This window comes from Muscardinus avellanarius (genome assembly GCF_963383645.1).
Source record: "Muscardinus avellanarius genome assembly, chromosome: 3".
NCBI classification, from domain to species: domain Eukaryota; kingdom Metazoa; phylum Chordata; class Mammalia; order Rodentia; family Gliridae; genus Muscardinus; species Muscardinus avellanarius.
The window spans coordinates 21,064,259-21,086,020 of record NC_137788.1 but is presented as its reverse complement, the minus strand read 5'-3'; the positions used below and the strand labels follow the sequence as shown (position 1 = coordinate 21,086,020).

Genomic DNA, 21,762 nt, shown 5'->3' with positions numbered 1-21,762 from the left:
CTCAACTCTGTTTGCACCTCTCTCGGAGGTGCTGGGGTAACAGCCTGCAGAAGTAAAATGAGAAGCCGAAAGAGCAGCATTTGGTGGGTATTACTGGCTGGTACTTGCTGCTGAGGGGCACCTGAAGCACGGAGTTGCTCAGGCAGACAGCTCTTCAAAGGCACTAATCCTCTCAGCAGCTCTGCAGGGCTACCTGGCAGGGGGAGGTAAGGGGAAGGACACAGCCTTGCCGCTGCCCTGGTCTCCTGCTGGGCAGCCTTGGCCCCCACAGGCAGAGAGGCCTGGAACAAGTTTAGCCATGCTGGGAATAAATTGTCTAGGGGCTTACTCAGGGAGCCAGGTCAAAGAGCTGTGAGAAGCCTTGAAGACGGGAAGTAGGTGTGAGTTTGAGATGGTAAAGGCAGGAGAAGGCAGTTGGGAGAAATTGGGGTTCTGCTGAGTCCTGATGTGTTACAGGAAAAAGCCTGTGTTGGATTAGAAACCCACCAGGGCCTACTGGCCCGTCTGTTACCCCACAGTGGAGGAGGGGGCCGGTCTCGCTGGAGAGTGGAGCCTGGCCCCATGCCCTGCAAGAGGAGGAGAAAAGCTTGTGTGGGCTGAGTCGACAATAGGTAATTGGATTGTAATCACCCGCCTGGCTTCTGCGCGCCATTGGGGGTGCTGAGCCTTTCAGTGAGCAATCAGTACTGCATGGTGGGAGGGGGTAGAGATGAGATTCAATAGCAAATCCCAGGTGGAGAGCCAAGGGGAGGAGCAGCAGATGGGCAAAATTTCTTTCTGTGTCTCCCTCCCCTTTCTTCCTTACCCAAATAGCACTGGCTGCCTATTAGCTATTTACCAGCAGTTCTAAGGTAGAGCCAATTCCTTTGTGAAAGTCAGGTGGAAGGCTAAGATGGATGGTGAAGGGGTTAGGTGTTGGGGAGACCTCTTCCCAGCAGTTCTGTGCTGAAAGATATGCAAGTGGAAAGAGAGTCCAGTGACACAGCTGTGGCAGCAAAGGTGCGTGAGGCAGGCAGCCCCTGAGTTGCGGCACCTGTTCTCCAAATCTGCTGGTGACCAGAGCTGGGTTTAGTGTACTTGTAGGAGAGTCACCTTCAGTCTTCCCCAGGGGCCACTGTCCCAGGCAGCCCACAGGCATGTACAGCCAGCAGACCTGGCCTTGGAGGTTCCCCTGCCAAGCAAGGGGAACATAATTCATCACCAGGAGGGAGGTGCCTTTCACCAAAAAAAAAAAAAAAGAAAGAAAGAAAAGGGGAGCGGGGCCCTGGAGGCAGAGGGCAGGGCGAAGTGGCAGGTGGCCAGCCTCACTCAGGCTGAAGCAGTGCCCAGGCGTGCCAGCCAGTCAGCCCGCTTGAGTTTCAAGGCCTGCAGAAAGCCTTGGACCCGCTCTTCTCGTTTGGCCAAGAGTGTGTGCAAGCGTGTCCGCCGGAGCTGGGTGTCCCCGCCGGCCTGGAGCCCCTCTCGCAGCAGCTGCTCTGCCACTGCGGCCTGGTCCTGCTCCAGCTGGTGCCTCTTCCGCTCCTCTGCATACGTGTCTCGGGCCTTCTGCTAGAGAAAAGTGGGGTTGGGGTGGGGAGATTATTTTTAGGTGTGGGCAAAGTTGGGATGGAAAAGATAGGGATGGGGCATGGGGTGGGCCAAGTAGAATGAAACTGTGTTGAGATTGTGCCGGCTTGGAAAGGCTTGGGAGTCGGTGTGCAGTGGGCGGTACCCATATTGTACAGACAGGGCAGTAGCAGTTATAGGTCCATTTTTGTTTGTTGTATATGGCAGCATCTGTATTTTTTTTCCCTCCTTTATTTTTGTGGTGCTGGGGATTGAACCCAGGAACATGCTACCTCCAAGCTACACTCCAGCTCTTTTAAAGTTTTATATTTATTTATTAATTTTTGCAGTACTGAGGATGGAACCTAGGGGCATTCTACCTCTGGGCTATACCCCCAGCCCTAATTTTTATTCTTTATTTTGAAACGGGGTCTCACTAAGTTGCAAAGGGCCTCGCTAAGTAGCTGAGGCTGTCCGTGAACCACAATCCTCCGGTCTCAGCCTCCCAAATGCTGAGATTGTAAGTGTGTGCCACCACACCCGGCCTTCTTTTTTTTTTTTTTTTTTTGCGGGTCTGGGGATGGAACCCAGGGGCATTCGACCTCCGAGCTACACCCCCTGCCCAGTATTTTATTCTTTATTTTGAAACAAGGTCTCACTGAGTTGCAGAGGGCCTCACTAAGTAGCTGAGGCTGTCAGTGAACCGCGATGCTCCAGTCTCAGCCTCTTGAATGCTGGGATTACAAGTGTGCGCCACCATGCCTGGCTCCTGCTTTCTTTTTAGTTTTTATTTTGAAACAGGGTTTTACTAGGTTGCTGAGAGTTTTGCTAAATTGCTGAGGCTGGCCTTGAACCTCCTGTCTCAGCCTTCCAAGTACTGGCCACCACCTATTATTTATTTCTTTTTGTGTTTGTGTGTGGTACTGGGGATGGAACCCAGGGGCATTCTGCCTCTAAGCTACACCCCCAGCCCTATTTTATTCATTCATTTTTGTGGTATTGGACTGAGCTCAGGGGCAAGCTATACCCACAGCCCTATTTTTTATTCTTTATTTTGAAACAGGGTTTTACTAAGTTGTGGGGCAGTAAACCAACAATTCTCCTGTCTCAGCCTCCCAAATCCTGGGATTACGAGCATTTACCACCACGCCCATTCAGCGTCTGTATTTCTTAAAATTCTTCTCAAGCTTGCACTTGAAAGGGAATAGACATATGTGGGTCTGACTTCTGATTTCCCCACCAACTAGGTTCATGCTTTGGGTAAATCCTCTCCTAACCTCATTTCTTCATCTGTAAAGTGGGGGTTGTGCCTACCTTGAAGAGTGGTTTTAAGGATTAGGGATAATATATGCAAAATCTTCTCTAGCATATTAGCAGGCTCACAGAGAGAAACAGCAATTTTACATAGTATTATTTGCCTATTGTCTGCTGTAAGAAGGGCCTATTCCTGCCCAGGCCACTATTCATTGGGTTACTTCATGTGGTCTACCTGGTTACTCTGAGAGTGCCATCCTCCCATACTCCCTAGACCAGTTTTTACTCAGACATGTTTCCTGTGTGGTAACAAGCCTGACTCTCCCAACAAATGGCCCTTCTGTGAACACTCTGAGAAGCAGGTTCAAGTCTCTAAAGCTACTTATCCCATCTATCTAGAACAGTCTACTACTTCTGTTAGAAAGGAAGCCCTCAAAGGCTCCTGGAACCAGCTGACACCAGGTGGCGACAATATTCCCTGGCAGCACCTCTCAGATCTGTGTGTCTGCAGACAAGCCATGAGCTCCTAGAGGGTAGAGACTGCTTTTCTCTCTTTGGCACTTGGGTTGCCTGGGAGGATGCTCCTGGCACAGGAGGGGAAGATCCCTCTGGAGCAGAGCCAGGGCTTGGCTATGCCTCACAGGTGCACTCTGTTGCTGCCAGTCTGTCTGGCCTACAGAGCCTTTGCACCAGAGCTTTCCTGCCAAACCTCTTCCATGAGTGAATAACTAGATTTCCCCATAGGATACCTATAGTTATACCCTGAGGACCCTTACCATGTTCTCATCTGTATCGCGATACCCTGTGTTCATGTCTTTGTCCTAATCAGCCCACATCTCTTTGATTACCCTGTCATCATCCTTTAAGAATGTCCTACATGTACACACTTTATCTGTTGTTTTAACCCTAAAATAGAGCTGTGAAGGAGAAGCTCTCTGTGAGAGGTTCAGAGTAGAGAAGTGGTTTGCTAATGTCTCAGCAACAAAGGTCTACTGTATGAACAATGACAACAAGAATTCTAGAATATCCTTTTTATAGGCTCTTGAGTGGTCCCAGGCATTGAAGGGTACCTCCTTCTGAGGAGTCACACGAGGAGTTATGAAGAGTACAGGTGCGAGCAGTTACTGCTTGGCCTCTCCATTTTGCTCCAACGGCTTTTCCTGGCTAAGGTCAGAAGGAACCCTGGGTCTTATGTATAAGACTCTGTTTGGGGTGTGGAGGTGCACAGCCACAGCCACATATATAAAGTACTATAATACAGAGTAGACTGAGAGAGGTCAACAGGGAGACAGGAGGAAGGACCAAGCAAGTTCAGAGGAGAAAGCAGTTCTATAATGAAGGTGAAGGAGCAGTGAAACTTCATGGGCAGGCAGAAATTTTCTTTTTCTTCAGTACTGGGTTTTGAACCCATAAACTCACACATGCTAAGCATGTACTCTACCACTGAGCTGCAGCTACAGCCCTTTTTATTTATTTACTTCTTTATTTTCACGGCCAGCCTCAGCTACTACTTAGTGAGGCCCCTTGCAACTCAGTGAGACCCTGTTTCAAAATAAAAAATAGAGCCGGGCCTAGTGGCACATGCTTGTAATCCTAGTGCTTGGGAGGCTGAGAGGAGGATCGCACAGGTTCGAAGCCAGCCTCAGCTACTTAGTGAGGCTCTCAGTAACTTAGTGAGACCCTGTTTTCAAGTAAAGTGTAAAATAGGTCTGAGAGTATAGCCTGGTGGCAGAAAAGCCCCTGGCTTCTACCCCCCAGTACCACAAAAAATAAAATAAATAAAAAATAGGACTGGGGTGTGGCTTGGAGATAGAGGACTGAACCCAGGGCCTTCTGCATACTAAGCAAGCACCTGCCACTGAGTAATTTTTATTATTTTTTTGTTGTACTATGGATTGAACTCAGAGGCATTTTACCTCTAAGCTATACCACCGACCCTATTTTATGTTTTTTAAATTTAATTTTTGTGGTCCTGGGGATGGAACCCAGGGGCATTCTACCTCCAAGCTACACCCTCAGCCCTATTTCTTATTCTTTATTTTTGAAACAGGGTCTCACTGAGTTGCAAAGGGCCTCACTAAGTAGCCGAGGCTTTCTGTGAACTGCTATCCTCCTGTCTGTCTCCCAAATGCTGGGATTACAAGCATGTGCCACCATGCCCAGCTACTCCTTTTTTTATTTTGAGCCAAAGTCCAACAAAAATTGCTTAGACTGGCCTCCAACTAGCAATCTTTTTGCCTCAGCCTTCAGAGTGGCTGGGGTTACAGGCATGCACCACTATACCTGGCAATAGGCAGAATTTGGGCTGGTCTTTACTCGGTGGTGAGGATTCAGGCAGAGGTAGGATGAATGGAGTGGAAAGAGTATTGTCAGTTGAAACATCAGGCAAAACACCCTGGAATGAACGGGCCTGCTTAGGTTAGTGAGTCTACCTGGAGCTGAGACGTTCCTGTCCAAAGGATTCTCTCAACTCTCTATAAAGCTATTTTTTGGGGGCCACCAGGGATTGAACCCAGGAATGTCCCATCTCCATGGTACACCCGTAGCCCTGTTTTATTTTTTTTATTTATTTATGTATTTATTTATTTATTTATTGTGGATCTGGGGATGGAGCAGCTACACCTCCTGCCGTATTTGTATTCTTTACTTTGAAATAGGGGCTCACTAAGTTGCGGAAGGCCTCACTAAGTAACTGAGGCTGTCTGCGAACCGCTATCCTCCAGTCTCAGCCTCCCGAGTGCTGGGATTACAAATGTGCGTCACCATGCCTGGCTTATTTATTTTATTATTATTATTTTTGGGGGCGGTACTACAGATGGAACCCAGGGGCCTTCTACCTCCAGGCTACACTCCCAGTCCTATTTTATAATTTATTTGGAAACAGGGTCTCTTATGCCAGCTGAGGCTGGCTTTGAACCTGTGCGATCCTCCTGTCTCAGCCTCCCAAGCGCAGGGATTACAAGCGTGCACCACCACACCCGGCTTATTTTATTTATTTTAAAATAGCCTTTCACTAGGTTGATGAGGCTGTCCTGGAACCTGGATCCTCCTGTCTCAGCCTCCCAAGTACTGGGATTACTGCCATCATACCTGGCCATTTCTTAATCTGTGAAATGAAATAATAGTACTCATCTTACTGGGTTGTTTGAGGAATCATGAGATAATGAATGCCCAGTCAGTCCCTGGCTATTAAATGTTAGTTATTCTGTTACTATCACTGGTGGCCAGGGCCACACAGGCAAAGTCCTGGCAGGACAGAAAAAATGGGGAGGCACCCAGCCCCAGAGGAAGGAAGTGAGAGTTGGTTGAGGCACCTAGTGAGGCTTGGGCTTCCTCCAACGGGGGCCCAGCAGAGTGCTGGGAAGGGCAGCTGTAGCTAAGGCAGAGCCAGTCCCCTGCCAGGAAGCAGTGGTTCACCTTGAGGAAGACAGAGTTGGGACAGCTCCTAAGACTGTTCTAGCCCCCTCACTTTATAGACAAGGACAGAGGCTTAGAAGGAAGGGACTTGGCCTACGTCACACAGCTGGCTGAAATCTTTTTCTTTCTTTCTTTTTTTTTTTTTGGTACTGGTGGTTGAACTCAAGGGCATTCTACCTCCAAGCTATACCCTCAGCCCACTTTTTTTTTTTTAATTTGGAAACAGGGTTTTACTAAGTAAGCTAAGGCTAGCGATGAACCTGAGAGACTCCTTCCTCAGCCTCCCAAGTACTGGGAATACAAGCCTATGATTCCATGTGCGGCTAAGTTTCTTTGGTTTCTAAAAGGTGGCTTCTTAGGAGGAAGATGGAAATATATTCTGCATCTGTGGATAAGCTGTAAACTCTGGGGTAGAGTTTAAAAGCTGATGACCTGCTTCTGTCTGTCTGTCTGTCCACCTCCACGTGGTATGGGTCTACTCTCAAAATTTCAGAGGTACCCAAGGTTCTTAAAGGCCAATGACTTGCTACTTGCCATATGTCTACTATCTGGGAGATTGAACCCAGGGGTACTCTACCTCCAAGATACAAACACAGCCCTTTTATTGTTTTGAAAAAGCTGCTGAGGCTGGCCTAGAACCTGCTAGTCTCCCAAGTACTGGGATTATAAAAATGTGCCAATATGCCTGCCTTTTAAAGAAAATGTTTGTATAGACCTACACAGTGTTGGCACAAGGACTCCAGGAAGCTCACTTTGAGAAATGTAGCTCTAAGCCGGGCGTGGTGGCACACGCTTGTAATCCCAGCATTCGGGAGGCTGAGACCGGAGGATCGCGGTTCACGGACAGCCTCAGCTACTTAGTGAGGCCCTCTGCAACTCAGTGAGACCCGGTTTCAAAATAAATAATAAAAATAGGGCAGGGGCTATAGCTTGGAGGTCAAATGCCCCTGGGTTCCATCCCCAGACCTGCAAAAAAAAAAAAAAAAAAGAAATGTAGCTCTAAGGTATTAATCTAACTCCCTTTTGGCCAATAAGCCTCTCTGCTCTTGTTCTCTCTTTGGAAGAATCACGAAACACCATGTAATAGCCCCTCCATAAGGTAAATCCTCAAGTGCTCCAACCTTAGTGGTACTGGAGAGAAGAAGCAATCCCTGGGCTTCAAAACATTAAGCTGGGTGTGGTGGTGCATACTTGTGATCCAAGTTCGGAGGAGGCTGAGACAAAGGCTCAAGGACAGCCTCAGCAAGTAGTGAGACCCTGTTTCAAAATAAAAATAAGAGCTGGATGTGGTGATGCACGCTTTTAATTCCAGTACTTGGGAGGATGAGACAGGAGGATCACAGGTTCGCGGACAGCCTCAGCTACTTAGTGAGACCCTTTGCAACTCAGTGAGACCCTGTTTCAAAATAAAGAATAAAAAATAGGGCTGGGGGTATAGCTCGGAGGTAGAATACCCCTGGGTCCTATCCCTAGTACGGCAAAAATAAGTAAATAGATAAATAAAAATAAAAATATGGCTGGGGGTGTAGCTAAAAGGTAGAATGCCCTTGAGTTCAATGTCCAGTAATATACACACACATTAAAACAAACAAACAAACAAACAAACAAAAACATATTTATTAAGATGTAGCTCTAAGCCAGGCATGGTGGCACACGCTTCCCCACACTTGGGAAGCTGAGACAGGAGGATAGCACAGGTTCAAAGCCAGCCTCAGCTACTTAGTGAGGTTCTCAGCAATTTAGTGAGACCCTGTTTCCAAATAAAACATAAAATAGGTCTGAGAGCATAACCTGGAGGTAGAAAGCCTCTAGGTTCCACCCCCAGTACCACACACACACACACAAAGATGTAAGTCTAGTTGGGTATGGTGGCGCACACTTATAATCCTCAGCATTTGGGAGGCTGAGACAGGAGGATCGCAGTCAGTGAGACCCCGTTTCAAAATAAAGAATAAAAAAAGCCAGGCATGGTGGCACATGCTTGTAATCCCAGCCTTCGGGAGGCTGAGACCAGAGGATCGCGGTTCGCAGACAGCCTCAGCTACTTAGTAAGGCCCTCTGCAACTCAGTAAGACCCGGTTTCAAAAGTAAAGAATAAAAAATAGGGTAGGGGGTGTGGCTTGGAGGCCGAATGCCTCTGGGTTCCATCCCCAGACCCGCAAAAAAAAAAAAAAAAAAAAAGAATAAAAAATAGGGCTGGGGGTATACCTCGGAGGTAGAATGCCCCTGGGTTTGATTCCTAGTAAAAGGAAAAAAAAAAGATGTAGCTTTGTAGCAAAACACTTGCCTAGCACGTGTAAAAATCTTAGTTTCAATTCTCAGCTCCTCAAAAAACATACAAAAAGTAGCCAAAAAAAAAGTCCTACCTAAGCTGAGCATGGTGGCGCACGCTTGTAATCTCATTACTTGGAAGGCTATGACAGGAGGATCACAGATTTGAGGCCAGCCTCAGCTACTTAGGCCCTCCATGACTTAGTGAGACCCTCTTTCAAAATAAAGAATAAAAAATTGGGCTGAGAGTTTAGCTTGGAGGTACAATGTCCCTGAGTTCAATCCCCAGCACCACACACACAAGTCCTACCTAACTAGCATCTTCAGGTCAGCAGTACCAGTACCAAGGACCACACTTGTGAGGGCTGCCCAAGACAGGACACATGATGCTCTGACATACCCTGGAATCTCTGCCTAGAGAAATGTGCTGGGCATGGATGAGAAGTGGGCTCATGAACATGGTTTTTCTGGAGACAGGAAAAATCTGATTGATGACAGGCCCAGAGACACTATGGTAGGTAATATTGGCCAGTACAGTAAACCTTTTTCTTATGTTAGCTTACTGAATCCTTTTCACAAATCTGTGAGGTAGGATATTGTTATAATTCACTCATTTTATAGATGAGGAAAATGATACTCTGAAGGGTTTAGTAACCATCCAATCAGGCAGACAGCTAAGTAGGCAGCACCAAATTTCATAGTCTGGAATGTCTTTTTTTGTGTGTGTGTGTGGGTCTGGGGATGGAACCCAGGGACATTTGACCTCCGAGCTACACCCCCTGCCCTATTTTTTATTCTTTATTTTGAAACTGGGTCTCACTGAGTTGCAGAGGGTCTCACTAAGTAGCCAAGGCTGTCTGCGAACCGCGATCCTCCAGGTCTCAGCCTCCCGAATGCTGGGATTACAAGCGTGTGCCACCACGCCCGGCTTGGAATGTCTTTTTTTTTGTGTGTGTGTGGTACTGGGGTTCCTGGAAGCCCTTCTGCCTCCGGACTACACTCCCAGACCTATTTTTACATTTTTATTTGGAAACAGGGTCTCCTAAGCCAGCGAGCACGGCTGGCTTCGAACCTGCGCGATCCTCCTGTCTCTGCCTCCCAAGCGCGGAGATTACAAGCGTGCGCCACCACGCCCGGCCTGGAATGTCTTTTTTTTATGTGTGTGTGGTACTGGGGATTGAACCCAAGAGTGTTCTATCTCTGACCTACAAACCCAGTCCAATTTTATTGTTTATTTTGAAACAGGGTCTCACTAAGTTGTGTAAGGCCTCTTGTGGCTGAGGCTGGCTGCAAACCTGTGATCCTTCTGTCTTAGCTTCTTAAAGTACTGGTATTACAAGCGTTCACCCCCACGCCTGGCTTGCCTTAACTTTTGAGAAGAATACAGTGACTATTTGAAGAGCACTGTGGATATAATGGCCAGTCCAGCCTAGTTTAAGCTGAACGGTGCCTTGAAGGAATTTTAGTGGGAACATGTCTCCATCTATACTTTCATCCTTGGAGTGTAGATGGACAAATGCTTTTTACCTATCTTGAGTCCCATGGACCCTCCACCCATGTGAACTGCCACTTAGGACCAGATGTTTGGCACTGCCCCATCTTCCCCTCATCTTCCCCACCTGATTCCCTATCTGTCCCTGCCTCCCTGCTGACAAGTTCTACTGTTTCATAGCCACCATCTCCTCCCTTTGCCAGCCACTGAGGCTGGCTGGGTGATCATGGAAGACTGTCATGGTCCTTATTTATTTATTTATTTTTGAGGTACTGCGGTTGGAACCCAGGGGCATTCTACCTTCAAGCTACACTCCTATTCCTATTTTATTCTTTCTTTTTTTGTTGTTATTTATTTATTTTTGTGTGTGGTACTGGAATGAAACCCAGGGGCTTTCTACCTCCGGGCTATACTCCCAGACCTATTTTATACTTTATTTGGAAACAGGGTCTCACTAAGTTGCTGAGATCCTCACTAAGTCGCTGAGTCTGGCTCTGAACCTGTATGATCCTCCTGTCTCAGCCTCCCAAGCACTGGGATTACAAGCGTGCACCACCACGCTTGTATTTTATTCTTTATTTTGAAACAGGATCTCACTAAGTTGCAGAGGGCCTCAGAAGTTCCTGAGGTGGTCATGAACCTGTGACTACCTTGCCTCAGCCTCCCAAGTACTGGGGTTACAGGCATGTGCCATCAAGCCTGGCTTTCTGGGTCTTTAAGAAACTAAAGACCTGTACCTTGACCCTCACTCCTATCTCTTTACTGGTTATATGTTCCTGACTAAGTCATTTTCTTATGTTTATTCATTTGCATAAGGGGAAGTTAATAAGACTACCTCACTAGGTTCCTGAGAGTGTTAAATGAGATACTGCATATAAAACAGTGACGTGCCTGACTTACAGTAATGCTTAGGGAGTGGTAGCTACCATCATCATTACCATCATTAACAAGCTTATCAGGGGTCCAGTATGCATCACATTGGTCAATGTCAACCTTTTTTTTCCATCCCCTCCGAACAGCCTGAACTCTTACCTGAAGCACACTATGGTTCATCTGGAACTGCAGGATAGCCTCACAGAGGTTCCAAAATGTATATTCTGGCCACAAAACAGGTTGGAACACTAGACAGGAGTGGGAGGTCTGGGAAAGATGGGGAAGGAAGACAGAGCAGTTTAGTAAGTGCAGTTTAGTAACATGTTGCTGGCCACACTGCGGTCAGTCACCCATAGGAGAAACAGACTGAGCAACAAGTCTAGAAATGCGAGGGCACAGGCACCCTGCACTGCAGGTGCTTCCCGGCCAGCCCTGATCCTCCACTGATGGGGAGGTCACCTGCCTGTGGCAAAGCAGAACTAAAACAACACTAGATCAACGTTCCCACCAGGATTTTTCTAAGAGCCAATTTTAGGGCTATGAAATAACATCTGGATGTTATTGGTTCTTGGCCCTTGGAGGTCACCAGAGACACTATCTGATAAAAATCAGCAATGAACAAATGGTAGTTGCCACTGTTATTTTAAAGAAGCATATGGCCCAGTGGCTAAGAGCATGAATTTTGGAGCCCAATTTTCTGAATCTGAATTGTGGCTCTATCATTTACTATCTCTTTGAGCTGGGGTGAGCTATTCAATATCCTTAGCCCTCATTTTCTCAAGTGTAGAGTGTGGAGAGCCACACTCAGTAGCTGAAGCTGGCCCTGAATCTGGATCCTCTTGTCTCAGCCTCCCAAGTACTGGGATTACAAGTATGTGCCACCAAGCTCGGCCGGGGTTCTAGTTTTTAGGGAACTATGAAGATTAAATGAACATAAAGTAGACCCCAGAGCAGATGAACTTGAATAATAATCATTAATCCCTTATGAAAACACTCCCCCTCCCAGTGCTGTGGATGGAACCCAGGTCCTCACAAACGCTAGGTAAGTACTCTACCACGAACCACTGAGCAATCCTAGAACACTCTTTTTTTGTGTGTGGTACTGGAGATTGAACTCAGGCACATTCTACCTCTGAGCTACACCCCTAGCCCTACTTTTTATTCTTTGTTTTGGAACAGGGTCTCACTAAGTTGGGGAGGGCATCACTAAGTAGATAAGTCAGGTTGCAACCTGAGATCCTACTGTTTCAGCCTCCCAAGTACTGGGATTACACAGGTGCGCAACCACACCCAGCTGCTCGTACCTTTTAAATTCCTTGCTCTCTAGATTGGTCTCTTCCAGTAAGTTCTCTATTTTACCAGTGTGTTCCCTCCTCCCCCATGCTACCAGGGATTGAAGCCAGACGCTGTCTACCATTGAACTTACATCCTAGCCTTTTTTTTTTTTTTAAGCAGTCTTGCAAAGTTGCTGAGGCTAGCCTCAAACCTGAAATCCAGGTGTACATCACTATGTCTGGCTAGCTTGCTTTTTTTTCTTCATTTTTTTGTACTAGGGATTGAACTCAGGGGCTTTCTATTTCCAAGCTATAACACCAGACCTTTATTTATTTATTTTTTATTTTGGAACAGGGTCTTGCTAAGTTGCTAAGGCTGGCCTTGAACCTGTGATTCTATTGTCTCAGCCTCCCAAGTACAGGGATCACAGCCATGTGCCACCATGCCCAACATTTATTTGTTTGTTTGTTTATACGGGAGACTGTTAAATTGCCCAGGGTGGCCTGGAACTTGCAATCCTCCTGCCTCAGCTTCCTTGAGTAGCTGGGATTACAGGCATCCATCAACACACCTGGCCCAATGTGGCTTCCTAAAACTCAGTGCCTAGTGGCAACTTTCTAAATGTGATCCAAGGGGAAGAGTGGACCACAGAGTTATTAGGTGCACATTGTAAGTCCTCCAACATGGACAAAGACTGAAAGCATCTTCAGTAGCTTCTGGTTCACTTGTAAGTCTGACCTATTACAATGTCTTAGCTTGATCATGTGAACTACTTCTAAACCAAGTCTCCCTCCAGTCTCTCCTTGAACAAGGACTTCCCCAGTCGTGGGCTGACCAGGTCCAAGTCAACAGAGGTAGTTTGTTGGTTTTTTTTTGTACTGGGGATGGAACCCAGGGGCATTCTACCTCTGAGCTATACCCCCAGTCCTATTTTTTATTCTTTATTCTTATTTTTGTGGATCTGGGGATGGAACCCAGGGCCATTCGACCTCCGAGCTATACCCCCTGCCCTATTTTTTACTCTTTATTTTGAAACCGGGTCTCATTGAGTTGCAGAGGGCTTCACTAAGTAGCTGAGGCTGTCCATGAACCGCAATCCTCTGGTCTCAGCCTCCTGAATGCTGGGATTACAAGCATGCGCGACCACTCCCGGCTTTATTATTTTTCAAATTGTTTACTTATTTTTGTGGTACTAGGGATAGAACCCAGGGGCATTCTACCTCTGAGCTACACCCTCTACCCTGTTTTTAATTCTTTATTTTGAAACAGGGTCTCACTAAGTTACAGAGGGCCTCACTAAGTAGCTGAGGCTGTCTGAGAACCAAAACCCTCTGGTCTCAGCCTTACAAATGCTGGGATTACAAGCGTGCGCCACCACACCTGGCTTTGTTCTTTATTTTTGATACAGGGTCTCACTGAGTTTCAAAGAGCCTCAATAAGTAGTAGCTGAGGCTGTCCTTGAGCCACAATCCTCCTGTCTCAGTTTCCCAAATGTTGGATTACAAGTGTGTGCCACTACGCCTGTCCTCAGGAGGGTAGAGATTTTTTTTTCTTTTTTTTTTTTTTGCGGGTCTGGGGATGGAACCCAGGGGCATTCAACCTCTGAGCTACACCCCTACCCTATTTTTTTTTTTATTCTTTATTTTGAAACAGGGTCTCACTAAGTTGCGGAGAGCCTCACTAAATAGCTGAGGCTGTCTGTGAACCGTGATCCTCCAGTCTCAGCCTCCCAAATGCTGGGATTACAAGCGTGCACCACCACGCCTGGCTGAGGGCAGAGATTTTTAAGCAAAAACTATAATTTGCTGGGCATGGTGATACATGCCTGTAATCCCAGTACTTAGGAGGCTGAGACAGAAGGATCACAGGTTCCAGAACAGTCTCTGCAAGTAGTGAGACTCTCATCAACCTAGTGAGACCCTGTTTTTTTTTTTTTTTTTTTTTTTTTTTTGGTGGTACTGGGGTTCCTGGAAGCCCTTCTTCCTCCGGGCTACACTCCCAGACCTATTTTATATTTTTGAAACAGGGTCTCTTACGCCAGCACGGCTGGCTTCGAACCTGCGCGATCCTCCTGTCTCCGCCTCCCAAGCGCGGGGATTACAAGCGTGCGCCACCACGCCCGGCGTGAGACCCTGTTTAAAAAAAAAAAAAAAAAATAGGGCTGGAAGTGTAGTTTGGAGGTAAAATGCTTCTGGGTTTCATTCCCAGTGCCACAAAAACAAAAATAATTTAATCAGATATGAGATTTTTAGGGGCTTCTTATGCTGCGGTCACCAGGCTTAATCCCTTGAGAACGTGCATGTAGCTCCATGGACTATGCTTGCATAGGTGTGGCTCTTTATCTGAAGAGAGACTAGCCACTGCAAGGAAAGATCTAGCCAAGAGGGGGCCTGGCAAGTCACCAAGGCTTAAAGGTCCCATTCCTTGAACGGGGGGCACTGGTAAAGTATTCACTGTGGTTGATCCAGCCTCTAGGCTGGAAGCCTTCCACTTGGGGAAATAAGAAGCACATAGGTTTGCCAAGCCAGGAACAGATGAGGAGGAGAAAGCAAAGGTTAACAGGCACAGTCTGGAGATGTGTCTCCAGATTGTATGCCCGTGTCCCATGTTCTCTAGTCCCAGCATGGCTGGGGCATGGGGACCAAGCACCCTCACCCACTCTAGGTACAGTTATGACGTTCAGCCTGACACAAAATAATGGCACTTGCTTAGAAACCACCTACCTGCCAGAGCAAGAAGTCGCTCAGCCTCACTTCTCCAGAAGTCCGTATCAAGATGTCGGGGTGAGGAGAGTGGCTGGTGTAGAGGCACTTTTCAAGCAGAGACTCAGAGACATCACTAGCATGAGAAGAAGACAGAAGTACGCATCCCTTTTTGTAGTACTCTCATTTTTTATTTTTGCAGAACTGGGGATTGAACCCACGGCATTCTACCTCCAAGCTATATCCCCAGCCCTATTTTTTTTTTTTTTTATTATTTGGAAACAGGGTCTCAATAAGTTGCAGATGGCCTTATTAAGTTGCTGAGTCTGTGATCCTCCTGTCTCAGCCTCCCAAGTACTGGGATTACAAGTCTGTGGCATCATGCTTAGCTATAGTACTCTCTTGGTGAATTTCCACGCAGAAGGCTTTCAAGTTTAATTCTTCCAGAACTGGGATAGAAACTGGGGGCATTCTACTTCCGAGCTTCACCCCAAGTCCTACTTTTTATTCTTTATTTTGAAAGAGTCTTACTAAATTGTAGAGGGCCTAAGTAGCTGAGACATGACCACGAAGCTGTGATACTCCTGTTTCAAAATTCTAAGTACATGGTAGTACAGGCATGCACTACCATGCCTAGCAAGGCTTCCCAGTCTGCAAACCACCAATGAATATACTTGACAATACTACCTGTTACACAGTGGGCCCTCAACAAATGTTGGCTAAATTCACAATTATTTTATTTTTGGGGTGCTGGGGACCAAACCAATGGCTTCGTACATGCGTGGCAAGTGCTCTACCACTAAACTACATCCCCAGCCACATGAACAATTTAGTTTTATTGTTTATGTGAATGTGTGTATGTGTTTACTGAAGATGGTTTGTTTGTTTCTGTGGTACTGGACATGGAACCCAGGGGCTTTCTACCTCCGGGCTATACTCACAGACCTATTTTATATTTCATTTGGAAACAGGGTCTCACTAAGTTGCTGAGAGTCTCATTAAGTAGCTGAGGCTGGCTTCGAACCTGTATGATCCTCCTGTCTCAGCCTCCCAAGCGCGGGGATTACAAGCGTGCGCCACCACGCCCGGCTATTTTTTATAGTTTATTTAGAAACATGGTCTCACTAAGTTGCAGAGAGCATCATCAATTAGCTGAGGCTGGCTTTGAACCTACGTGATCCTCCTGTCTCAGCCTCCCAAGTACTGGGAGCACCACCACCACACCCGGATTGTACTGAAAATTGGACCCAGGAGCACACTGTCACTGAGCTGCACCCCCAATGATGTGTGTGTGTGTGTGTGTGTGTGTGTGTGTGTGTGTGTGTGTGTGGTGCTGGGGATTGAATTCTACTTCCTAGCCTGATTTTTTATTTATTTTGAAGTAGAATCCCACTAAGCTGCCAGGGCCTAAGTAGCTGAGGCCAGCCGAGAACTCAGATATCCTCCTGTCTCACAAGCATGCAATACCAGATCTGGGTTTTTTTTGTTTATTTGTTTTTTTTTTTTTTTTGGTGGTACTGGGGTTCCTGGAAGCCCTTCTACCTCCGGGCTACACTCCCAGACCTATTTTTTAATATATTTTTATTTGGAAACAGGGTCTCTTAAGCCAGCGCGGCTGGCTTCGAACCTGCGTGATCCTCCTGTCTCCACCTCCCAAGCGCGGGCATTACAAGCGTGCGCCACCCCGCCTGGCGACCTGTCTGGTTTTTTTTTTTATACTGGTGACTAAAGCCATGGGCATTCCACCTCCGAGCTACACCCCCAGTCATTTGTTTATGTATCTATTTATTTACTTATTTATTATGTGCTTATATTGGTGCACTAGTGCCTCACATAATGTAATCATGTTGACAATGACATAAATGTGCATAGCACTTGGTGGCCTCACCCCAATCTCCATATTTCCCTCCTTCTCAATACAGAATACTGAGATTGACCTTGGTGTACTCACATATGTACAGATAGTCGATGGTAGTATTTCCGTTAATGAAGCTCAGTCTTCTTCCTTCCTTTCCCTAAGACCTCCTCCCTGGCTCACTGAGCTTTCTCTTCCATTACCTGGTATCCCTCTTGTATCCCAATTACTCCCTAGTTTCAGCACATTAGAGGAAACATTTGACCCTTCACTTTCTGTGATTGGCTAATCTCAATGTTTTCCAAGTCCTTCCAGCTTTTTTTTGTGTGTGGTCTTGGGGGTGGATCCCAGGGCCATTCTAACTCTGAGCTACACTCCCAGCTCTATTTTTTTTATTCTTTATTTCGAAACAAGGTCTCACTAAGTTACAGAGGGCCTCACTAAGTAGCTGAGGCTGTCCACAAACAAGATCTTCCTGTCTCTGTCTCCCAAGTACTGGGATTACAAGCGTGCACCACCATGCCCGGTCTTTTATTTCTTTTTTTCAAATATATTTATTATTTTATTTATTTATTATTTATTTATTTATTTCCGGGTCTGGAACCCAGGGGCATTTGACCTCCGAGCTACACCCCCTGCCCTATTTTTTATTCTTTATTTTGAAACCAGGTCTCACTAAGTTGCAGAGGGCCTCACTAAGTAGCTGAGGCTGTCCGCGAACATAGATCCTCCAGTCTCAGCTTGCCAAATGCTGGGATTACAAGCGTGCGCCACCACACCCAGCTTCTTCTTCTTATATTATTTTTTTTATTTGTGCATTGTAGTCATACATCTTAATTATTTCTTTTCTTTTCTTTTTTTTTTTTTTCTGTGGTACTGGGGCCTAAGTAGCTGAGGCTGTCTGGGAACCACAATCCTCCTGTCTCAGCCTTCCAAATGCTGGGATTACAAGCGTGTGCCACCACGTTTGGCTTGAAAATATCATTCTTTTTTTTTTCTTCTTGCAGTATTGAGGATAGAACCCAGGGGCTTTCTACCTCTTAGCCATGCCCCAAGCCTATATTTTTATTCTTTATTTTTAATTTTTTTATTTTATTTTGCGGGTGTAGGGATGGAACCCAGGAGCATTCAACCTCTGAGCTACACCCACTGCCCTGTTTTTTATTCTTTATTTTGAAACCGGGTCTCACTGAGTTGCAGAGGGCCTCAATAAGTAGCTGAGGCTGTCCGCAAACTGTGATCCTCCTTTCTCAGCCTCCTAAATGCTGGGATTACAAGCGTGCATCACCACACCCAGCTTGAAAGATCATTCTTAAAAAAATACTGCAAAAGGGCCAGAAGAGTATCCTTTTTCATCGAATGGCGTGGCCTTTGCACATGTTTGTGGTTTCTTGGTTTGTGGTGAACTCAGACAAATTCTGAAGCAAGTTACGTCAGAACTGAGCTCTCCATTTGGGACAGCCCTCTAAATCTTCCCATATGCATCCCTGATGTGACCTTTAGCCAAGTACACGGTGTAGGAGAGTCTGTTCTCCCTGTCAGTTACCAGGAGGCCGACCCGGGTACCTGGGATCCAGCAGGCCTTGCTCTACTCCCCAGGCCATGTCTCTCACAGCACTGGTGATCTCATGACGGGATGTGTACGCGAAGCAGACATTCAGGAAACACCTGGGGAGGGCAGAACAGAATAATTTACCAAAGGGAGCAGAGACTGAAGATTGGAGTCTCTGATTATGGAGTGACCCTTTCCTGGAAGGACTTGCACATACATAACAAATGTTAACTATGCAGCTATCTGAAAGACATGATTGTTTTTATGCAACTTTTGTTTTTGGTGTGGTACTGGGGGTGGAATTCAGGGGCCTTCTAACTCCAGGATAGACCTCCAATCCATACCCCTAGCCTTATTTTATTTTTTATTTGGAAGTAGTATCTCACTAAGTTGCCGAGAGCCTCACTAAGTTGCTGAATCTGGCCTGGAACCTGTGATCCTCCTGTCTCAATCTCCCATGTACTCGGATTACAGGCATGCGCCACCACAGCTTTTGTGACTTCTCAGATTGGGATAAATATTTTATTTAATTTTTTATTTATTTATTTTGCGGATTTGGGGATGGAACCCAGGGGCATTCGACTTCCAAGCTACACCCCCTGCCCTATTTTTTTTTTTTTTTTTTTTTTTTGTGGTACTGGGGTTCCTGGAAGCCCTTCTACCTCCGGGCTACACTCCCAGACCTATTTTATATTTTTGAAACAGGGTCTCTTAAACCAGCGTGGCTGGCTACGAACCTGCGCGATCCTCCTGTCTCCGCCTCCCAAGCGTGGGGATTACAAGCGTGCGCCACCACGCCCGGCCCCTGCCCTATTTTTTAATCTTTATTTTCAAACCAGGTCTCACTGAGTTGTAGAGGGCCTCACTAAGTAGCTGAGGCTGTCCGCGAACTGTGATCCTCTGGTCTCAGCCTCCTGAATGCTGGGATTACAAGCGTGCACCACCACGCCTGGCTTTTATTTGTTTTATAGTAAGATGAATACTAACTGGCTCTTACTGCCCCCCTAACCACTCTTCTACTGCTAACCAGCTTACAGAGGATGTGAATCCACTGCGATATTAGTACAAAAAAGAAGAAAAGGAGATCTGATGAAAGATTCACTGCCAAACACACATGATCTTCCAAAGCCGCACATAATAAAGTTTGAATTATTGAATTCCATTTCCTTTCCATTCTGCATAACCTCCCATGGTCATCCTGTCCATGGGTTAAAAGACTGAGATAGAAAAATAATTTTGGGGGCTTGGATGTAGCCAGTGGTATAGCACTTGCCTAGTGTGAGTTCAATCCCCAGCACTGCAAGAAAGAAAAAAAGAAGCACTTCAGAAAAAGAATTTCTTGAAGAATTGATCTTCAGAGAGATAAGGATGAAGAGCACTACATTTCCAACCCAACTCACGTCAAGTTTAAAAAACAAAAAGCCTGGCATGGTGGCACAGGCTTGTAATCCCCCCGTTTGGGAGGCGGAGACAGTAGGATTGCACAGATTCGAAGCCAGCCTTGCTGGCTTCAGAGACCCTGTTTCCAAATAAAAATATAAAAATAGGTGTCTGGGAGTGTAGCCCAGAGGTAGAAAGGTTTCCAGGAACCCCCAGTACCACCAAAAACAAACAAAAGCACTAGGCGTGGTGGCACACAATTGTAATATCAGTACTTTGGAGGCTAAGACAGGAGGATCACAGATTCACAGCCAGCCTCAGCTACTTAGTAAGACCCTCTGCAACCTAATGAGACTGTGTTTCAAAATAAAGAATAAAAAATAGAGCTGGGGAAGCCAGGCGTAGTGGCGCACCCTTGTAATCTCAGCATTTGGGAAGCTGCGACAGGAAGATAGAGGTTCGCAGACAGCCTCAGCTACTTAGTGAGGCCCTTTGCAACTCAGTGAGACCCTGTTTCAAAATAAAAATAAAAAATAAGGCTGGGGGTGTAGCTCAGAGGTAGAATGCCCCTGGGTTCTACCCCCAATACCTAAAAAAAAAAAAAAAAAAAAAAAAAAAGGGGGCTGAGGGTAGAGCTTGGAGGTAGAATTAGAATGCCCCCGGGTTCAATCGCTAGAACTGAAAAAAAAAAAAAAAAAAAAAAAAAAAAGCTGGGTGTGGTGACAAATGCTTATAATCCCAGTAGTAGGGAGGCTGAGACAGGAGGATCCAAGGTTCATGACCAGCCTCAGCTACTTAGGCCCTCCATAACTTAGTGAGTTCCTGTTTCAAAATAAAGAATAAAAACAAAAAATAGAACTAGGGTGTAGCTTGGAGGTAGAACACTCCTAGGTTCAATCCCCAGTTCCACAAAAAAAAAAAAAAAAAAAAAAAAGAAAGAAAGAAAAATACACACACACACACACACACACTGCACACTGTTTGGGACAGGGTGGAATATAATTTAGAAAGTGTGTTTTCATGAGTCCACACACTAAGATCATGGCATTGCAGTGGCATTGATGGTTGCCCTGCAGACAGAAGGGAGTTTCTAAGCATCCCAAACTACTCCAAACTGTTAAAGAGGCCTAGGATATCTCCCTAAAACCAGCAGGGAGTCAAAGATTGCTACAGGTTTCTGAGGGGAAATCTGAGAACTTACTTGTTGTAGTTCTTAGTGGCTTGTATAGCTTGTGCAATCAACTCCTGGAGGTCTGAGGGCAACAAATGCAGGTCACCCAGGACTCGGATGCAAACCCCATGCTTCTTCAGCTTCTCTCTGATAGGGAAAAGGAGGCAGCATTGAGGGAAAGCACCTGTTGAGCTCAGGGATAAGAACAAACGTAAGAGCTTTTGAGTGCTCTGAGTGCTTTCTGTGCTGGGCACTGTTCTGTGTGGACTATTTCACTGTTCTCCTCAACAGCAGCCAAAGGAGCTTACTACAGTGCTGAGGCTCAGCCAGGATCACCACATGCAGACGGTCCAAGGTCACAAAGCCATTACATCCTGTGTCCGGATTAAACCCCACATCTGCTGGTCTTGATAACACATTACACCATCTCAGGTGTCCTTGTTGGTGAGTTGCATTTTACATATCCTGTATCTGTCCCATTTTGACAAGTGTATAAACTACTCTATATTACTGGTTACTTCTATATTATTGCGCTATATTACTGGTTACTTCTGTAATATTCTATGGTAATAAGAGTGACAGTTAACATTAATTAATTATGTTTTTCAAGGTGTCAATCAGTGTTTTAAATGCTTTACATGCACCAGCACACACCATCCTTAAGCCCATGTTCAAGGTATAAACCTTAACTATTCCCCCTTTACAAATAAGGAAACTGAGGCACAGGAAGGCTAGATAATTTGTTTAGACAACAGATGAATGAACAGCCAGAATTTGAACCTATGCTTGGGGAGACTGACTATACAGCCTGTCCTCTTTTTGTGTGTGTGGTACTAGGGATTCAGCCCCGGGACACTACACCTCCAAGCGACATCTCCAGCCCTATGTTTTTATTTTGAAACAGGGTCTCACTAAGTTGCACAGGACCTAGCTAAACTGCTGTGGCTGGCCTCAAACCTACGATCTTCCTGTCTC

At 46.0% G+C, this 21,762-nt stretch overlaps 1 protein-coding gene across 4 annotated transcripts in view; it reads right to left on the bottom strand.

The window, feature by feature from the left end:
- Window positions 1-1,308: 1,308 nt before the first annotated feature.
- DHDDS (dehydrodolichyl diphosphate synthase subunit) overlaps window positions 1,309-21,762 on the bottom strand; it is a gene marked incomplete at both ends in the record, with an annotated part of 36,606 nt that continues 16,152 nt past the window's right edge. The window contains 5 exons of one of the 4 annotated variants that reach the window (XM_080691929.1): window positions 1,309-1,548; window positions 11,012-11,119; window positions 14,851-14,965; window positions 18,251-18,352; window positions 20,818-20,934. In XM_080691929.1, the coding sequence (XP_080548055.1) occupies window positions 1,309-1,548; window positions 11,012-11,119; window positions 14,851-14,965; window positions 18,251-18,352; window positions 20,818-20,934 (682 nt within the window). The remainder of the gene's footprint in view (window positions 1,549-11,011; window positions 11,120-14,850; window positions 14,966-18,250; window positions 18,353-20,817; window positions 20,935-21,762) is intronic. The other 3 variants (XM_080691930.1, XM_080691931.1, XM_080691932.1) reach the window with 3 other exon arrangements.